Below are 17,941 nucleotides of genomic sequence, written 5' to 3'. Positions count from 1 at the left end.
GACAGCAGCGAGCCCATGTGGGGTTTGAACTCACCAACTGTGAGATCACAACCTGAGCTGACGTCAGATGCTTAACCAACTGAGCTACCCAGGCACCCTCAATTTTATTATTTTTATATTATTCCTTTAGGTAATAATTCTGTTGAGCATCTAGTCAGTGTATGTTAAGGTTAATGCAATCTTAAGTTTCCTTTTTTTAAAATGTTTATTTATTTTGGGAGAGAGAAGTGAGAGTAGACACCCATAAGTGGGGGCGGGGCAGAGTGAGAGGAAGAGAATCCCAAGCAGGCTCTACACTGTCAGCTCAGAGCCAGATGTGGGGCTTCATCCCACAAACTGTGAGATCATGATCTGAGCCAAATTCCAGAGTCAGATGCTTAACAGACCCAGGCGCCCCTTAAGTTTCCTTATAATGGCTGAGTGAAGAGTCCTCCATTACAAAAACTATGTTGCATTATATGATGAATTGAGGATATTTTATTAAAAGTCATTAACTTCTGAATATGATGTCAGAGGGGATAATAGTACCTAAATGTAAATCCATTGAGCTTGCAGAGAGTCAAAATGCAAGGATAAAAGAGTAATGAATCTGATATAATCTGGCACTTTGATCTTTGCCATAAATTTTCCAGGAAATAAAAATACCATGCAAGAATTAGAGATAAAATGGAAAATAAAATTCAATATAATTTACGAAAAGTATCATTTGCAATCATAAATCAAAATGGTAAGTATTTATATACACACGGTTTTTGGACATCTGTACAGGTGTTGTTGATTGCATGCCTTTGAGGCTAATCAATAGGGTAGAGGTGAAGATTTCATTAAGAAAGTAGAAGAGAAGGAAAAAAAGAAAAGGAAAATAGAAGAGAAGGGAAAGAACAAAAGAAGAAAACATGAAATAAAGGAAAAAAGCAGCTACTTTGTTAGTCTTGATGGGATATTTGAAGGTAAGAAGAAAGAAGAAAATAAAACTTTATCAAGTAAATAATATAGTCCACAGTTTATTTAAACTAATAAAGCCATTTTATGACAAAAATTAAGAATTTAAGTTCCAAAGAAATTAAATTATTGACCATGATGCTGGACCAGGGAAATAAAATCTGGTTTCAAATCCTGGTTGTCAGACTCCAAAGCTCATACTCATACTCTCTCTAGCACATAATATTATAACACCTGTAATATCTTGCAGAATCGTCAGAACACTAGTCACGTAGACACGATTTTTTTTCCGTTTTACAAATGAATCTAAAAGTAAGAGGTTGTTTGGCCAAACCAATAAAGACAATGAGCATCAGAAGAAGAGTCAAACCCAAACTACTTGGTACAATGTCAGGTGCACCCCAGTGAAGAATTGTCACTGGGAACTTGCTGCTTTTCTGATACAAGTCAATTATTTATTTTAAAATGGTGACAATGGCTTATTTCATCATTTTATTAAAAATCTGTTCTTTGCATTAAAAACTAAAGGTATGTCTCTCCTTGTTAAAGAGAGGCTCTGTTAAGACTAAAAATCTTACTACATCCTTCTTCATATTCAGATTTTATTGCTAATCCAAACTGATTAGATAGGGGAGCATTAAGCCAAAAATCGTAAAATGGCCGAAATCTAACAGTTGAACCCATTTTCCTGTATTGGCACAGAATAAAGTTTCAGGTCCTTCTTCCCAATTGGTTGAATGTCAGAAAGCTCTGCAAACCCAGCGAAATAGGACACAGCCAGTGCAGCTGGCATCGACCCCTGTGCCTCCTTCACTATTAAAGTGTCATTCAGGACAAATGATGCAATGAAACAGCTGTTCAAACCAATTTGTCCCTAAAGGGAAAAAAATGACATGCCTTATTAGCTTATTTTTATAAACTAAGCTAATTTCTAATATACTCTTTCACTTAAAAGTTTTTTCCAATTTCAATTTAAATACACTTTATTTAGTAGATAACCATGATGAAAATAGTCTCACCTTGAATATGTAAATGTCATAACGTGTTCTTTAGCCACCACTTCAATCCTGGTACTTCCCTCAAGGGCAGGCCATCGTATCAGTTTGATTTTGTCTTTCAAGACCTTTTATTTTTTAGTTTATTGCATCCAGAGATGAAGGCAACGGGGGTGATTTTCAAGCCAGACTGTGCATGATAAGCGTGTGGGGCACTTTTTAAAAATACTGCTACCAGGAACTCAACCCAAACAAATGAGGCAGAACCTCTGGGTGTCAGATTCTACAAAGGTTTTTTTTTTTTTTAATCTTCTGGGTGACACAAATGAGCAGCCTGAGTTGAGAATCCCTGGCAATACATCGTTTTCTTTAACCATAAGGAATATCTTATTGGACATGCTGTATTGTAATTCTTGAAGTTCTTCGGCAGCTACTAAAGGGCAGACATAGTAATTTAAAGAATCAAAATTTGGGGCACCTGGGTGGCTCAGTGGGTTAAGCGGCTGACTTCAGCTCAGGTCCTGATCTCACCGTTCGTGGGTTCAAGGCCCACGTCAGGCTCTGTGCTGACAGCTAGCTCGGAGCCTGGAGCCTGCATCAGATTCTGGGTCTCCCTCTCTCTCTGACCCTCCTCTGCTCATGCTCTCTCTCTCTCAGAAATAAATAAAACATTAAAAAAAAAGAATCAAAATTCATACGGTTAAGGAACTATATATTTGATAATATATATTATCAAAATTAACAAGGTTTATGAAAAGTTGTCTTTTTTTTGAAAAGCTGTCTTCTACATAATTGCCGAAGTGATGGAAAGCTGAACTCCTACTTATTATCTTACTCCCATCACACTCAAAACCCAAATCCCATGCCGTGGCTTACAAAGTTTCACAAGGTTTTGACTCATGTACTTCTTTTCAATTTTATTTCTCTCTCTCTGTGTTTGTGTATGTGTATCTCAATCTCTCCCTTCCCCCACAATTTGTCTCTCTTTCCTCAAGATGCATTAAACATCTTACTCTTTCTTAAACTCACCAATCCCCTGTTTTGAGAGCGTTTGAATGGCCGCTCCCTCCGTGTCTCCCTTGTGACTCATCTCCTGTTTCATTTAGGTTTCCTCCCAAATATCACCGTCTCACGAATGTCTTCCAGGGTCACCCTTTCGTCCATTCTTTCCTTATTCTCCAACCCCTTGCCTGCCTTTATAGCACTTATTATTACCTACATAGTGCATATTTCTTTATTTTGTATATATTTCTAATATTTTTAATGTTTATTTTTGAGACAGAGAGTCAGAGGATCAGCAGGGAGGGGCAGAGATAGAGGAAGATGCAGAATCTGAAGCAGGTTCTAGGCTCTGAGCTGTCAGCACAGAGCCTGATGTGGGACTCAACACTCACAAACTGCAAGATCATGACCTTAGCCAAAGTCAGATGCTTAACCGACTGAGCCATCTAGGCACCCCTATTTTGTATCTTGTATATTAGACTACAACCACATGAAAGTGATTTTTTTTTTTGTTCTATTCATTTCTACATCCTTAACACTTACACCAGAACCTAACACATAGTACACGTCCCAGGAATATTGTAGAACAAATGAATCAGCAAAATGAAATGCATTAATTAGCTCAGACTATATGTTCTAGGAAAACTTTAAGGGTTCTCCAATAATTTCTCACATTTTTCAGATAGCTGCAAAGAGATGTGAGTGGCATCCTGAAGAAAATTTCTCCTATACTCCTATATTCCTATTTCTCCTATACTCTTCAGCTATAGTTGCTAAAATGTCTTAAAACTGTTCCCATATCTTCCTCTTGTATCTCAATATATTTCATTGGATTTTTCATCCACAACTTTTTATTTATTTATTTTTTAGTGTTTTTTATTTATTTCTGAGAGAGAGAGACATGAGCAGGGGAGGTTCAGAGAGAAAGGGAGACACAAATCTGAAACAGCCTCCAGGCTCTGAGCTGGCTGTCAGCACAGAGCCCAATGCGGGGCTCAAACCCACGAACCCAAGAACCATGATCTCATGGATCTTCATGAGCTGAAGACGGACGCTTAACCGACTGAGCCACCCAGGCGCTCCAGTCCACAACTTTTTAAAAACCTGTCTCATGATATCCCCAGTGATCTTTATATTATTAAATGCTGTAGATTTTAATTTTTTATTATTTTTTAATGTTTATTTAATTTTGAGAGAGACAGCACATGAGTGGGCATAGGGCAGAGAGAGAAGGAGATACAGAATCCGAAGCAGGCTCCAGGCTCCGAGCTCTAAGCACAGATCCTGTCACAGGGCTTGAACTCATTAACTGCAGGGTCATGACCTGAGCAGAAGTCCAACACTTAGCTGACTGAGCCACCTGGGTGCCTCTGTAGATTTTAAATATACTTCTTTTTGACCTCACAACAACTTTTAGCTTAGATAAGTTCCCTTTGGAACCTTTGTATTGAATTTTGTGATTCCATATAATCTGGTTTTCCCCTTACTATCCAACCATCTCCTCCAAATTTTCTTAGTCCTCTCAGATGACCAGAAAATGTTACTTTTTCAACATGGACATCTAAGTTGCTACTCTCCTTTATACCCTTATCTTCTCAATCTAAGCATTTGACCTCTTCCATCCCACCCACTTCCTTAATATAAATTATATGCCATAGTGTAATGGCAATAATACTAAGATTTAGATCTCTCATCAAATTATCTCCTTTGAAATTGAAATGTACATTTCAACCACTTACACATGCGGACATGTTATGGAACTTATAAACTCAGTATTTCTTTTTTTTTTAATTTTTATTTATTTCTAGGAGAGACAGCGTGAGCAGGGGAGGGTCAGAGAGAGAGGGAGTCACAGACTGAAACAGGCTCCAGGCTCTGAGCTGGCTGTCAGCACAGAGCCCGACGTGGGGCTCGAACCCACGAACTGCGAGATCATGACCTAAGTGAAAGTCGGACGCTTAACCGATTAAGCCACCCAGGCGCCCCTAAACTCAGTATTTCTTAAAAAACACTTTATTATTATTATTATTCCCCACCCACACTGGTGATAGTACTTCCTTTCTCAGTACTTGTTCCCACAAGTGAGGATTTAGCTTCCCATTGAGCTGTACCACCCTTTTGTAATAGGTGATGCTTTGTAATTACTTGTTCAGTATCAGTCTTCCCTCTCTTTAGGGCAAATACTGTTTCCATATAACTATATAAATAAAAGTTTAATGAAATAGAATCTTTTCAAATGATGTTGGGTGTGCATGGACTTCAATACGTAAGTCTATGATGAGCTTATATTCACGGTGATTAGTGGAGAGTAAATACTCAATATTTACTAGGATCTTACAATATTTTGGGTTTTTTAAGTTTATTTATTTTGAGAGAGTGAGAATTTGAGAGATAAGGGGAGGAGTGGGAAGCAAGCAGGGGAGGGAGAATCCCAAGCAGGTTCCCCACCATCAGTCCAGAGCTCAAGGCAGGGCTCATCCATCTCACGAAGTGTGAGATCATGACCTGAGCTGAAATCAAGAGCCAGAAGTTTAACTGACTGAGCCACACAGTTGCCCCACAAGATTGTGTGTTTAAGTGAATTTCCTATATATCTGTTTCTTTCTGTAATAGTCCTTGAAAATAAGTGAAAAAAGCACTAACTTTTGTGGATAAAGAAACCACAGCATACGGAGATTAAATAACGTGTCCAAATTGACAAAGCTATAGCCAATAAAGCTCATGGAGGTTTTATTTTTAGACTCCTTCTCTCTCTGAATGGTAATCTGTGTGATGCATGAATGATAATGTAAAAATATAGAAATTTAATAAATAGAAAGCTAAATTGAAACCTGTGGGACAATAGGACTCTGAAAGCCACAGATGCTTAGCAATTAATCTGTTAAAAAGTTTAAGCCAGGTATAGAGTATATTGATCTTAAAATCAAATGCTAAAGAATGTCACCAAAGCTACTATAGTTTTCAACAATTGAAATCAAAATCTGAGTTATGTAGTACCTGCCAGCTGTGATGTTTGAGACTTGAGGACAAAGGTCCTCCTGAGAAGTCACGTCAGTTGTTGAGTGCTGCATACATCACTCTGTGTTTACCATTTAATGTACACTCTGAATAATTTACATTTATTTTAATTTTCAGTGTACTGGCAGCAGTCTACAGAGTCTATTATTTTCACTCCACCTGCATACCAAGTCATTAAGACTCTAACCAGTCGCAGACTAGCAATCATTCCTGGCCGTTAGAAGTATTTGTGCAAAAATCCTTGCTTAGGGAAAAGCACTCTGGTGGAAGCTAGGAGAAGTGGGTTTTGTCCCCAGACATTAGCTATACAGTGCTGGCCACATTGCTCATCCTCTTTGGTTCTGATTTTTCACCTCTTTAAACATGAGGCTTACACCAGGTTGCTTCTAAAGAGCTAAATTAAAGTCTCAGAGTCTTAGGAACAGCCAGCATCAGAGCTATAACCAAACTACCCTTAAATAAAAAATGGATCATTAGGTCATGGGACGGTAAACAATGCAAAGATATTGGAGTTGAGTCCCCCCAAGTTCCCCTTTTACATGTGAGAGGGAACTGTAATCTAAAGAAGTAGGTGACATACTGGAGCCAAGCTCAAGGAAAGCTAGAAATGGAAGGAGAGCCTAGAGGAACTCCTGACCGCTTTACAAATGATCTGCCTTAAGAACATATTTAGCATTTCTTTGCTCCTTGTTGGGAAAAGCCAGAACAAGAAGAGGATTTACCATTTCCTTTAAAATTGACAGCATGAAAGAAGCATTTTTCTTTTCATCCTGGCTTCCAATGGTAATTTACAAGGTCTCACCGTAAACTCCAAGAGGAGTAGGGAGAGAAAAGTACAGATGTCACATCCTTCTCTATACTTAATATGTTGTTCTTCTCTTTTCTATTGTTAGTGTAACAAAGTATCTAAGAGTTACATTGGCAACAGTTCAACTGATATCTTCTGGAGTCTACCAGCTGCTCCTGGACGGAACATAAAAAAAAATAGTGAGTTTTTCCTGTTGATTGTACACTATTACTCCTCTTTTGGGTGTGGTAACTATTGTTCTTTGGAGAATACTATATAGTTATAGAAATATATTACAAAATATAAAATAGAATAAATGAAACTATTTAGATGCTACCTTATAAACAGAACTCTGACAACCTGAGTATATTTATTATACAAATAGTTTACTTAACCACACAATTTTGAATTCTTTTTTAAAAAAATAACACTATAAAATAAAAATTTCCCATTGCCTTTGTAATTACCGTTGAACAATAATGAAAATTATAATGTTTACTAATGTTATGACTAAAAATAAAGTCTCCATGAAATGACTTGTAATTAAACTTAGGAAACAAATGTAGAGATATTGCCATTTGATCTTATGGAATAAATTCTTTTGTATTTAGGAAACATAATCAACATTTTTCTCTAATATAGTATACTATTTGCTATTATATTTGATTCCTAGGAAACCAGGTAATATTGAATAGGATTATAGCACACAAAAAGAAAGGTTTCATTTACAAAAAAAAAGGAAATTTCACACTAAACAGAATTACAGTTTCTAAAATTCATATTTCACATTCTTAAATTTTTGATGTAGATTAATACAAGAAATTTATTTCTACTGCTTTATGGCTCAGACTCCATCTTACCACTACAGTGGTCATTATTTGCATACTTACTGCACTTCTGGGATTCACATAATCAATCCCAAGAGTAGTCATGGCTTTCACAATAGCTAGGATGGATTGCAGTGTGTTACTGTAAATCACTGCTTTGAACTCCATGCATTCTTGCTCACTGTAACCGTTCTTATGGATGATCCTATAATTTAAACATGAAGAGTTTTTGTGAGTTGAGCAATTGATATTTTTTATAATATTAAAACACATCAATAATAATTTGCTTGAATAAAATGACAGTATATATTTTTTACAAAAATATTATCCATGTGTGTATGTTAAACCTGAACAATTGTATGAGTACAGATTTTTATTATCATTGGGGTTTAATGAACTACTTTTTGATCTTCCTATGCCAAATATAAAGAGGACTTAAAATTTGCTCTAGATAAACAATTATTTAAAATTAGTAAATGACGAGCATTTTACTTAGAACATGTGTTTATTTTCAAAAGAAACATTTCCAGATTCCCAGGACAAAGATACAGAGTTCTCAAACTAGACTTTATAACATGATATGTAGAGGAAGTGAAGTACTTTAGTAGAACATTCATTTCTTTTCCTATCACTTAAGACACACTGGAAAATAGGAGTGCCTGTTTTCTATTCATAGCATTAACAAAGGCATCTTTTTTTTTTTAAATGTAGGTAATTACCTGCTCCTGAATCCCTTGTTTTTCCATCTGTGTACGTGCCTTTAGCTCTCAGAGTTGAAATTCTCAGAGATTTATTTGGCTGAACTATTCTTTTCCTTCCACTCATTCAATCAGAACTCAGTTTTACTTACCCTTTTGGAATAATAGATTAAAATAGGTCTACCTTCTAAGATCTAAAATCTCTGCTTATGCTTATTACTTTATTGTGTCTTTATTGTATAATATGTGCTTGTTCCTTTCTGGGTTGGTTGGTTTATTTTTTTTGTTGGTTTTTGAAGTGCCTTATGTTCATTAGGCATCATTTTGGATGTCATATTATGAAAGATTTGTGTTTATTTACACAGAGAGACTTTAGCATTAGAAGAAAAAGAAGGCTAAGTCTCCCCAAGATATTAAAACCTTCAAAAAACAATAATTTCTGCAATGAAAGAGTAGGAGAAGAATCTGTATCCATTATCGATTGTTTTTAGTATTTGATTGCCAATAATTGGTTGGATTTCTATTTTAAACAGGGCCAGGTTTATCTTGCTGTACTAAACAAGCAACTTTAATAAGTAAATAAAGCAGACCACTAAAGGTTGTGGAAAACATGCAGTAAAATGTCTTTGTGAATACATCAAGAATAAGTTCATTAAAAAATGTCAGTTCTTTGTCAAAATGGAAAATTATTTAATTATTAAATTTAAATGGCAATTACAAATAAATTTAGAGGCAGTTAGATTTTTCTTTCTGGAATAAGTTCTGATTCCTATCCTTTTCTCACAGGATAAGGAAATATCACAGAACAAAATGTTAAAAGTATGCTTTAAAAATACAGCTCTAGTGGCATTTTAAGCAGTATTGTTTTTCCAGGGACTGCACAAATACATTTCTGGGAGATGGAGCTTTGTATCTGCCAGTTGATTCCTAAATCTGTTCAAATTAGGTGAACTTATACTGGACATTTTCTGTAACATACTGCATTATGTGCTGAAAAAAATGAGTGAATGATACTTTCTCTCCTCCTCCAAAATATATAGACTAGAGCTCTACTGTCCATTATAGTAGCTGCTACACATTACTTAAAATTAAATTAATTCCTTGTTTACACTAGCCACATTTCAAATGCTTAATAACCACATGTGACTAGGAGCTGCCATATTGGAAAGTGCAGATAGAATCTTCCTGTCATCACAAAAAGTTCTATTGGGGAGTACTGGATTATAGGAAAGTAGAGCATAAAATCCATTTTTGTGCAGTGTGACAGTGTATAACAACAATATCTGCATATGGTACAATAAACCAGAAAAGGAAAAGCAATAGACTTATTGGGTGTAGGTCTATGAGATTGAGGGGAGACTCCCTTGGGCAGTGATTGATGAGCAGTTGATTTTTCAAGGAGGAGTAGTTATTTCCAGATAGCAAAAAAGAAGAACATTCTAGGAAGAAACATAAGTACGACCAAACATGATTATAATTGTCAAGCTTTCAGCGTGTGCCAAGCACTGTTTTAAGTGCTTTATAGGTCTTCTCATTTCTTACAATAAGTCCTTTAAGGTATGTAAAATTATTACATACATTTTACAGGAAAGAAATGTAGGCATAGAAAAAGGAAGCAACCACCCCTAATTTATTCAGTTAGCACATGGTACAGTCAGGCAATAAATGCAGTCTGATTTTGAAGCCCCTGATCTTAGCTGCACAGCTGTACACCTTCTGTAGTACATTAGTCCACAGCACTATGTAGGTTCAGTATCTGATGTAGAAAACAGGAAGGGGGAAGTCATAGGCCATTAGAATGAAGAGATAGGTAGGAGCTGGATTCTGAAGTGTCTTATATAACATGCCAAGGAGTTTGATCTTGATAGTTTGAGAAGAGTACGATTCTGTAAAGGTATACACTCTTTAAAAAAAGAGATCAGTTGGTGTTATTGTGGATACTGCAATGGAGGAAAGAAGAGAGAGGTAGAAAGTTCTTAGCAGGATATTGCATTAATCTAATTCAGAAATGTGAGCTTTTTAAACTAAGACTGTGACAATAGGGTTAAATGACACCCTTGTGTAACTTGTGTAGATTTGGCTAAACTTGGTGAGAAGGTGAGTGTCTTCATATCTACACCCAGGTTTATTGCTTTAGAGGCTGCTGCTGCTGTTGCTGTATTTAAATGTAGGGAAATAGAGGCCAGATGGAGAGATAAGGTAGTGTTGTTTATTTTGAACTATCTATAGAATACAGAAGTAGATGTATCTGCTTCCCTTGTTTAGACAAAGTGAATTTAAAAGAAATACTCTTGGACAGTCTGGGACAGATCATAGTGAAAATCGTTGGATTTTAGCAGTTTTCATTTGAAGGTATAGAGTAAAAACGGAAGGGGACTTAGTCCATTTGAGACACAGGCAGTTAAAATGTAGTCAAAGAATCTGGGAGTAAAGCAGATGGTTAGGAGGTAAACTGGGAAAGAGTTATTTTAGAAGCTAAAGTTTGAGAAAAGATCAGTGGAGTCAAACAAAATTAAAATAAGGACTCATTAACATTCCATATCACATGGCAATTAGGATATAATAACTGACATGTATAGGGGCAATTTATTTGGCATGCTGGAGGCAGAAGTGATAGAAATGGTTTTAGGGTAAATGGAAGGTGGAAAGAGAGCTAATGTGGACTATTTTTTATAGAGCCTACTGAGAAAAGGAAGGGATAAGTAGAATAAGGAGACTCTTTGTTAATAATAGAAGCAATATTTGCTCATTGTAGAAAATACGAAAAGCCCAGCAGTGTTCAAAACAAAGGTTCATTGTAACTTTAAATCACAGTATTGAGAAGCAAATAGCTTTGAACATTGGTATATTTTCTTCCATTTAAAAAAATTATCTATTTTGTCATAGTTGAGGTAAAGATGTTTATATAATCTTATATCTTTTTTGTGCAGTGACTATAACTATTGTCTGCTATTAAAACTTTCTCATCTGGGGCGCCTGGGTGGCTTAGTCGGTTAAGCGTCCGACTTTCGCTTAGGTCATGATCTCACGGTTCATGGGTNAAAAAAAAAAAAAAAACAAAAAAAAAAAAAAAAACAAAAAAAACAAAAAAAACTTTCTCATCTACATACAACTTGTAATGGATGTAAAATATTGCAATTGAAAGATGAATAGTCCCATACTTTCACAATCTATTTCTCTATGTTTTATTTTAATTTAGGGTACTTAATTCTACCTCCTATATCATTATTTTAAATAAGAGTAGTACAAATCTCTCAGTGCATAACTGTTCATATTTTCATGTTTATATTATTTTTGCAGTTTTCAAAATTAAATTATTTTATTAAAATTCTCAGAAATATATTTAGATCAATAATTATTTTCCCAGGTAACTTTGTAGATTGCAAAAATTATCTATAAATTTGCTATAACAAATAATTTTATAAGTAGTAATTAGAAACATTAACTTCTCAAAACCTCACCTTTATTGAATAATATTATTTAAAATTATTGTTTTCTAATACACTAAGATGAAGAATACCTCATTATAGATTTAAATAGACATTAATTTTGTCTTTGTGAGTTGTCTGTTCATAGTCTCTTCCCATTTGTATAGATTGGGCAGCTTATTGTTTTTCTTACCAATCTATATTTTCTTACCAATCTATATATCTATCTCTCTCTATATATCTATTTTTTATCTATGTATATATATTATGAAAGTCAATTATCACATTTATTATAGATTTTTTGCCAGTTTTCTATTTAATTTTATTTATGATTTAATATATTTAAAAGTTTTAATTTTTAGATAGCTAAATAATTGATATTTCTTATTTATTGCATTTAACTTCATAGAGAATGGATAGCTAAAAAGGTTAGGAGGGACCTGAGCATGATTTTAACCAGAAAGAAAATAACAGACAAATGCAGTGGTAGTGTTATGGGGTGTGCGAGATGATTTGGGTGCAAGAAGTTGAGAACCCAAAAGAAGTAAAAACACTGATCAGGATAGAGGTGTGTCCTGTTCTTCAAAGATGGAAGAAAAGATAAAAAAAATGTGGTTGCAAGTACAGGTGTTGAGAAATTCAAAAAGTGGGACTTATATAATTGTTGACATGGAACTTATGTGGCATTAGTACCTAAAAAGAAAGGAAAAATCAGTGATTTACAGTCTAAATAGACAATTGTATAATCAACTGCAATGATTTCCTCATGTGACATATTCCATGGAACAAGATCCACCAACATATAATTAATAATAAGTTAAAAAAATGATCATCTTATCCTATGGCAACAGGTGTCTTTTAAAATTCTCCAGCAGTAACAGAGCCATGAGATTTTATGTAATCATCTCCACTTATCAATTGAAATTTTATAATTTCAGAAATTATATTCCTGGATTTTAGCGCTTTTATGTTTGTTGTCTCATCAAGAAATTAATGTCTACTGATTTCATCATAAAGAGGAAAGAAAAATGCAAAAAAATGAAATAGTAATCACTTTACAGAAACGTTTTATTCCCAGGTAGGTAAAATGCCAATTGGGTTCAAATTACAATTTCCTCCTAAACTCAAATGGATCTTTGACATACTTTGAAATGTTTATGACTTATACCCACAATATTGAAGCCCTGGGTTATACCCAGATTAACATGTTTAAAACATAACTGCTTTTAGTAGACATCTTGTAAAGAGGCAAAATTTAAAAGAAAAAGGAAATTACAATAATACTCATCAGTTATGCTCTCTGCTAAAGGGTTGAGGGACATTTGCACAGGAATCGTGACATCTGCTTCTACCTGGATATACAGACCATCAATTTGATTTCAATATTTTTCAATCAATCAAAAGTATTTCTTTTAAGACTGGTCAACTGCACAAACATCAAATATCAAACATTTCAAAATAGTGTGTACCTACTTCATTTGTTTAACAATTGTACTTTTTCCAGATTCTCCCGCTCCTGCAACAAAGAGATGGGAGTGTTATCAATTGCTACACCAAATCCATATAGATAATAAAATCTGTGATTATCATTTTCTGATGAGTAAACATGTAAGACAACTCTCCTATGTAAAGACGAGCAGTCATCTCTGTCAAGTCTTGAAAAGCATTAGCTGCCGACTTTCCAGGATAGCAGAAGAAAATAAAACTACTTTATATTGATGTTAAATCCAGATATAGGTCTGACTCCAAGGTAAAGGGTATCTTTTTAAACAAGAAATGTATACTCTCAGAAAAAAATTACTATTGCATTTGAACATAGTTTGGAAAGTTCATATCTCCTGGGTTTGCAGCCCAAGGAAAGTGGTCTCAACTTTATAGTCTCTAGATTAACTATATCTCTCTTTCTATACTCTAGGTTACCTCATATATCTTTTTTGATAAAATGGCTGTAAAAAAAGAAAATGAGACAATAGTCTTTTATTTGCAGAACTGTTTGAAGCTATTCTAATGGAAGAATGGGCTCTTATCTTTATCATTATATTTACCTTGGTGCACAGATGTTTTCTATTTAAATAAAGGAAAGTTAATAACACTAACAACACTAAGCAAAGTGGACCCTACAAGTAACAATGATGTGGGGGTATCTGAAAATGGATTATACACTCCAGGGAGAGGAGGAGGGGGTGGCAATAATATAGAGAATCAGTTGAATTTATCTGGAACATTTATTTTAGTTAATGATACACAATATACAATTTTATTTTGGTCTGTTGAGCAAACATAATATAGACAGATATAAAATTCACATGATTTTTAAAATACAAAACATGAACCTTAGATGAACAAAAATCTGTGACTGTTTCAAGCTATGTTTCAAGGCTTTTTGAGCATATTTCTTGAGTCTGCTTTGCCATTAATGAGTATTTCTTGGAAAATGAAACCCAAGAAGTACTGAAGTGAAGTGACCTAGGTTTGCAGGTAAACCGGCTCTGTCCCCATGTGTGTTCATGTTCATGTGTGTTTCAGTGTGGATGAGATATCTTTGGTAATTTCTTTAGCCCCTTAATGTCCTTATTTACAAACTGAGAATACTGACCTCCTGAGATTGTCAGAAGACTCTAATTAAGCATAAAATTATTTGCAAATAACATGCAAAATAAAGCATAAAGCTTGTACTTAAGAATCCAAGGATGTAAGAAATTTTGCAGTGTTTTGTAAAGACAATAGTGTACAGACACCCTACATGTATTAAATAAATGATGCCTAAGCAACTGGATGTTCATGTGGAAAAAGAACACTGACTCTTATATGACAACAAAGCAAAAATTAATGTGAATTGATTCAGAAACATATATGTGTTTGTGTATATACTAAAACTATAAAAGCTCTGGGGCAATATGTAGATTAAAAATCTTTAAACTTGAAGTAGCCAAAATATACTTACATAAGTCTTTCAAAAATCCCAAACAACAAAAAGTTAAAAATTGATAAATTGGACTTGATCAAAAAATGTTAAAGTCTAATAGTACCATGATATCATTAATACATGGGTGCTTTATAAAGTAGGATATTATATACATGCATATATAGTTATTATATGATATATATATGGTTATATTTTAAACAGGATAAATGCAATAGGACTCAAGAGTATTCAAATAAGAGTGTTTATTAAAATGATGAACAGTGGGGTGCTTGGGTGGCTCCGTTGTTTAAGTGTCCGACTTTGGCTCGGGTCATGATCTTGCAGTTCATGCGTTCGAGCCCCGTGTCGGGCTCTGTGCTGACAGCCAGCTCAGAGCCTGGAGCCTGTTTCAGATTCTGTGTCTCCCTCTCTCTCTGACCCTCCCCTGCTCCTGCTGTCTCTCTCTCTCTCAGAAATAAATAAAACATTAAAAAATTTTAAATGATGAATAGTAAAAGGAAGACTGCCATGTGAAGATTCTGAAAATGGGTATGACTCTTGAGAATGAAAATAATGAGAGAATTTGGTTAAAATTACCACGGTATAGTGGTGCCTGGGTGGCTCAGTTGGTTAAGCATCAGATTCTTGATTTTAGCTCTGGTCATTATCTCACAGTTTGTGGGATCAAGCCCTATGTTGGGTTCTGCGCTGACAGTACAGAGCCTGCTTGGGATTCTCTCCCTCTCTTTCTGACTTTCCCTCACTCATGTACATACATTCTCTCTCTCTCTCTCAAAAAAAAAAACAAAACAAAAAACCCTACAATATGTAGGACATATTTATAGAGTATAAAATGGAGTATAAAAACACACTTTTTAGCGTATTTATCTGTGAGTCCTGAACATGTGAAGGAGGAGGTGGGGAAGGAAAAAATCAGGCAACTCCTGAACTCTGTATGTTCTGATTTCATAGAGAGGAGGAAAGCAGAGAATGACCAAGAGTTAGTAAAGGCTGATAATACAAATTTATTGATAAAAATTTTTAGATACAATCACCAACAACTTTTGAAACTATTGGGAAATTCCATATTTTATAATTGATATGAAATCATATCTTTTAGAATGTATCCTCGGGTTAAAACTAACCCTTATCCATGGGTATATGACATTAAAATAGGATATGGATCAATGACCTCAATTAAAAAACCAAGAGTAGATGTTTTTGTTTTATCATCCTAATTTCTGTATCTTTAAGAGAAGCAAGGGGCTTGATACATTTCTGCAGCTCCAGAAATTGGGTCACAGGACATGTTCAAAGTCTCAGTGCGTCTGTTAATTTTGGACAGATTTCAAAGTAACATAGCTAAGGCAGTTTCAAAATGCCCCAGGAAAAATCCAAATTGAGGAAAACTTACAGACCTATATCCCTTGACAGCATGGTAGCCAACTGCCCATCTTAACCTTTGTTTTTGTATAAGCAAAAGGAATATGACTTTTGGTAATCCTGAATCTCAGAATTTTATTTAAATTTATATCAAAAGATATATTGGATCAGAGGAACTTGACTACTCTGTTTAAAATTTTAACTTCAATGTCACTCACTTTATTCTTCTTTCCCTACTTCACATTTCCCTAGCACATATCTTATTCTACAGATTTACAAGTTACTCACATGCTGTTTTAAATTTTTCTTGTCTGTCTTCCAACACTGGGAGGCAAACTAAACAAGATCAAAGGTCTTTTTTTTGTTCGCTGACATATCTGAAACACCTAGAACAGTACCTAATAGTAGAATCTCCAGGAAGCAAATGGGTTCTTTAAACTCATATTTCAAAATTTTGCCCTCTCTATTGTATATGTTTCACATTAAAACATTTCTGCCTGATTGGCACTGTTTTCTTAAGCTGCGATAAACATATATCACTACACCTAGATTTAATTCTACTTCACAGCAAATTTGTTTGATCTCAGGCCCTATCTAAATGTATCCAGTTTCTGCACTTCTCTGAAATAGCTGCCCACCTTATATACCAAAAATATCAGAATGGAAAAGCCATGGGAAATGATATTGGGTAAGCCTCCAGCCTACTTCTCTTTGTAGTTTTATGCAAGTGTGGTCTGCACCACCCAGTGTAAAATTTTACTAATGCAAAATCAACCACAGCAATTTGCTAATCATTCTTCATAGACTTTTACAAATGCAATCAAACATGAACTGACAGATGGGGCATACCATCTCATTTAATAAGATTGCTATGCCCAAGAGTAAAGCATTTGAGGATAAAATAAAAATCACATTGAAATATCACATCACTTATTTTCAGAAGACAACTGGCTATATTATTTTGCATGGGAAAAAAAAACTTCAGAGAAAATGTGAGACTCTCGAGAAATAAAACTCATCTCTTAATTTAACTGGTACTCATACTGATAACACTAAGACCTGGCAAGTTTCCAAAATTATTTCTGAGGCTATAGGTTACCTTATTATATTCTTTATAGTTTAGGTGGTCATTCATAACCTTTCTTAGGTAAGTAGATTAATCAATCATCACATTTAAAAAAATAGTATGTAGTTTTTTATGAAACTTCAAATGAGTAATTTCTTTGGAAGACTTTACGAAAGGTATCTGGATCATTCCTTGCTCTATGTAGTGAGTTTAGTCTTCTATGAGAAGGGTCAGTATAGTCAGTTGCAGCATTAACAGGAAAATTCCTGAAGAGAGGTCAGTCTCTCTAAAATCTTATTTTTTGCTAGTCTATTATAAAGTCGTTTCAGAGATAAATTATCAAATCCGATTCTCACAATGATTCTGGGCCTTAGTTCATAATAGCCATTCCATTCTTGTACGATTAGATCATGTTAGAGAGTCAAATATAGCATCAAAACGGCATGTTCACAGAGCCCGAGGGCGTCTTGAAATAATCTCTTCCTTCCAAAGGACTTATCACTAAATTATTTTCTGGGTCAAGGGGTATGGAGGGAATTTTATTTCTTGCAAGTGGATAATGTCTCAAGTAAATATTTAGGTTTATGCTTCATATTTTAATAGTCATAAATTATTAAGAATTAGAGATTTTATTCCACATTTTTTGGGCAAATATTAAAAAAATTTAAAGCTATGTGGTATCTATTCTTGTAACTGAACTTCAACTGAACACATTCCAGGCTTGCTTGTTCATTTGTGCAACTTGTTGAAAGAGGCAAAATGAAAACAAACACTTCACCTTATTGTCACGCATAAGATTTTTTATAGGTGGTTTTAAAAATCACATAACTGTACAGTTGAATAAAACCTTAGAAATCAGCCAACTATGCACATCTCTTCCATGAATGAGA

General features: G+C 34.7%; 2 protein-coding genes across 5 annotated transcripts in view; one reads left to right on the top strand and one right to left on the bottom strand.

Moving 5' to 3' along the window:
- The window catches only part of GNAT3 (G protein subunit alpha transducin 3), a 54,129-nt gene that overhangs the window by 21,821 nt on the left and 14,367 nt on the right, over window positions 1-17,941 (bottom strand). The window contains exons 2-3 of the mRNA XM_077748513.1: window positions 13,171-13,213; window positions 7,635-7,776 (exon numbers count right to left, since the gene is read on the bottom strand). Coding sequence (XP_077604639.1) covers window positions 7,635-7,776; window positions 13,171-13,213 — 185 coding nt within the window. The remainder of the gene's footprint in view (window positions 1-7,634; window positions 7,777-13,170; window positions 13,214-17,941) is intronic.
- CD36 (CD36 molecule (CD36 blood group)) overlaps window positions 6,851-17,941 on the top strand; it is a 182,960-nt gene continuing 171,869 nt past the window's right edge. For all 4 annotated transcript variants that reach the window (XM_077748508.1, XM_077748499.1, XM_077748510.1 and 1 more), the window contains exon 1: window positions 6,851-6,944. The gene's annotated coding sequence lies outside the window, so the exon portion shown is untranslated. The remainder of the gene's footprint in view (window positions 6,945-17,941) is intronic.

This window comes from Crocuta crocuta, unplaced genomic scaffold, assembly GCF_008692635.1.
Source record: "Crocuta crocuta isolate KB4526 unplaced genomic scaffold, BGI_CrCroc_1.0 scaffold417, whole genome shotgun sequence".
Lineage (NCBI taxonomy): Eukaryota > Metazoa > Chordata > Mammalia > Carnivora > Hyaenidae > Crocuta > Crocuta crocuta.
This window is presented reverse-complemented; position numbering and strand designations above follow the sequence as displayed.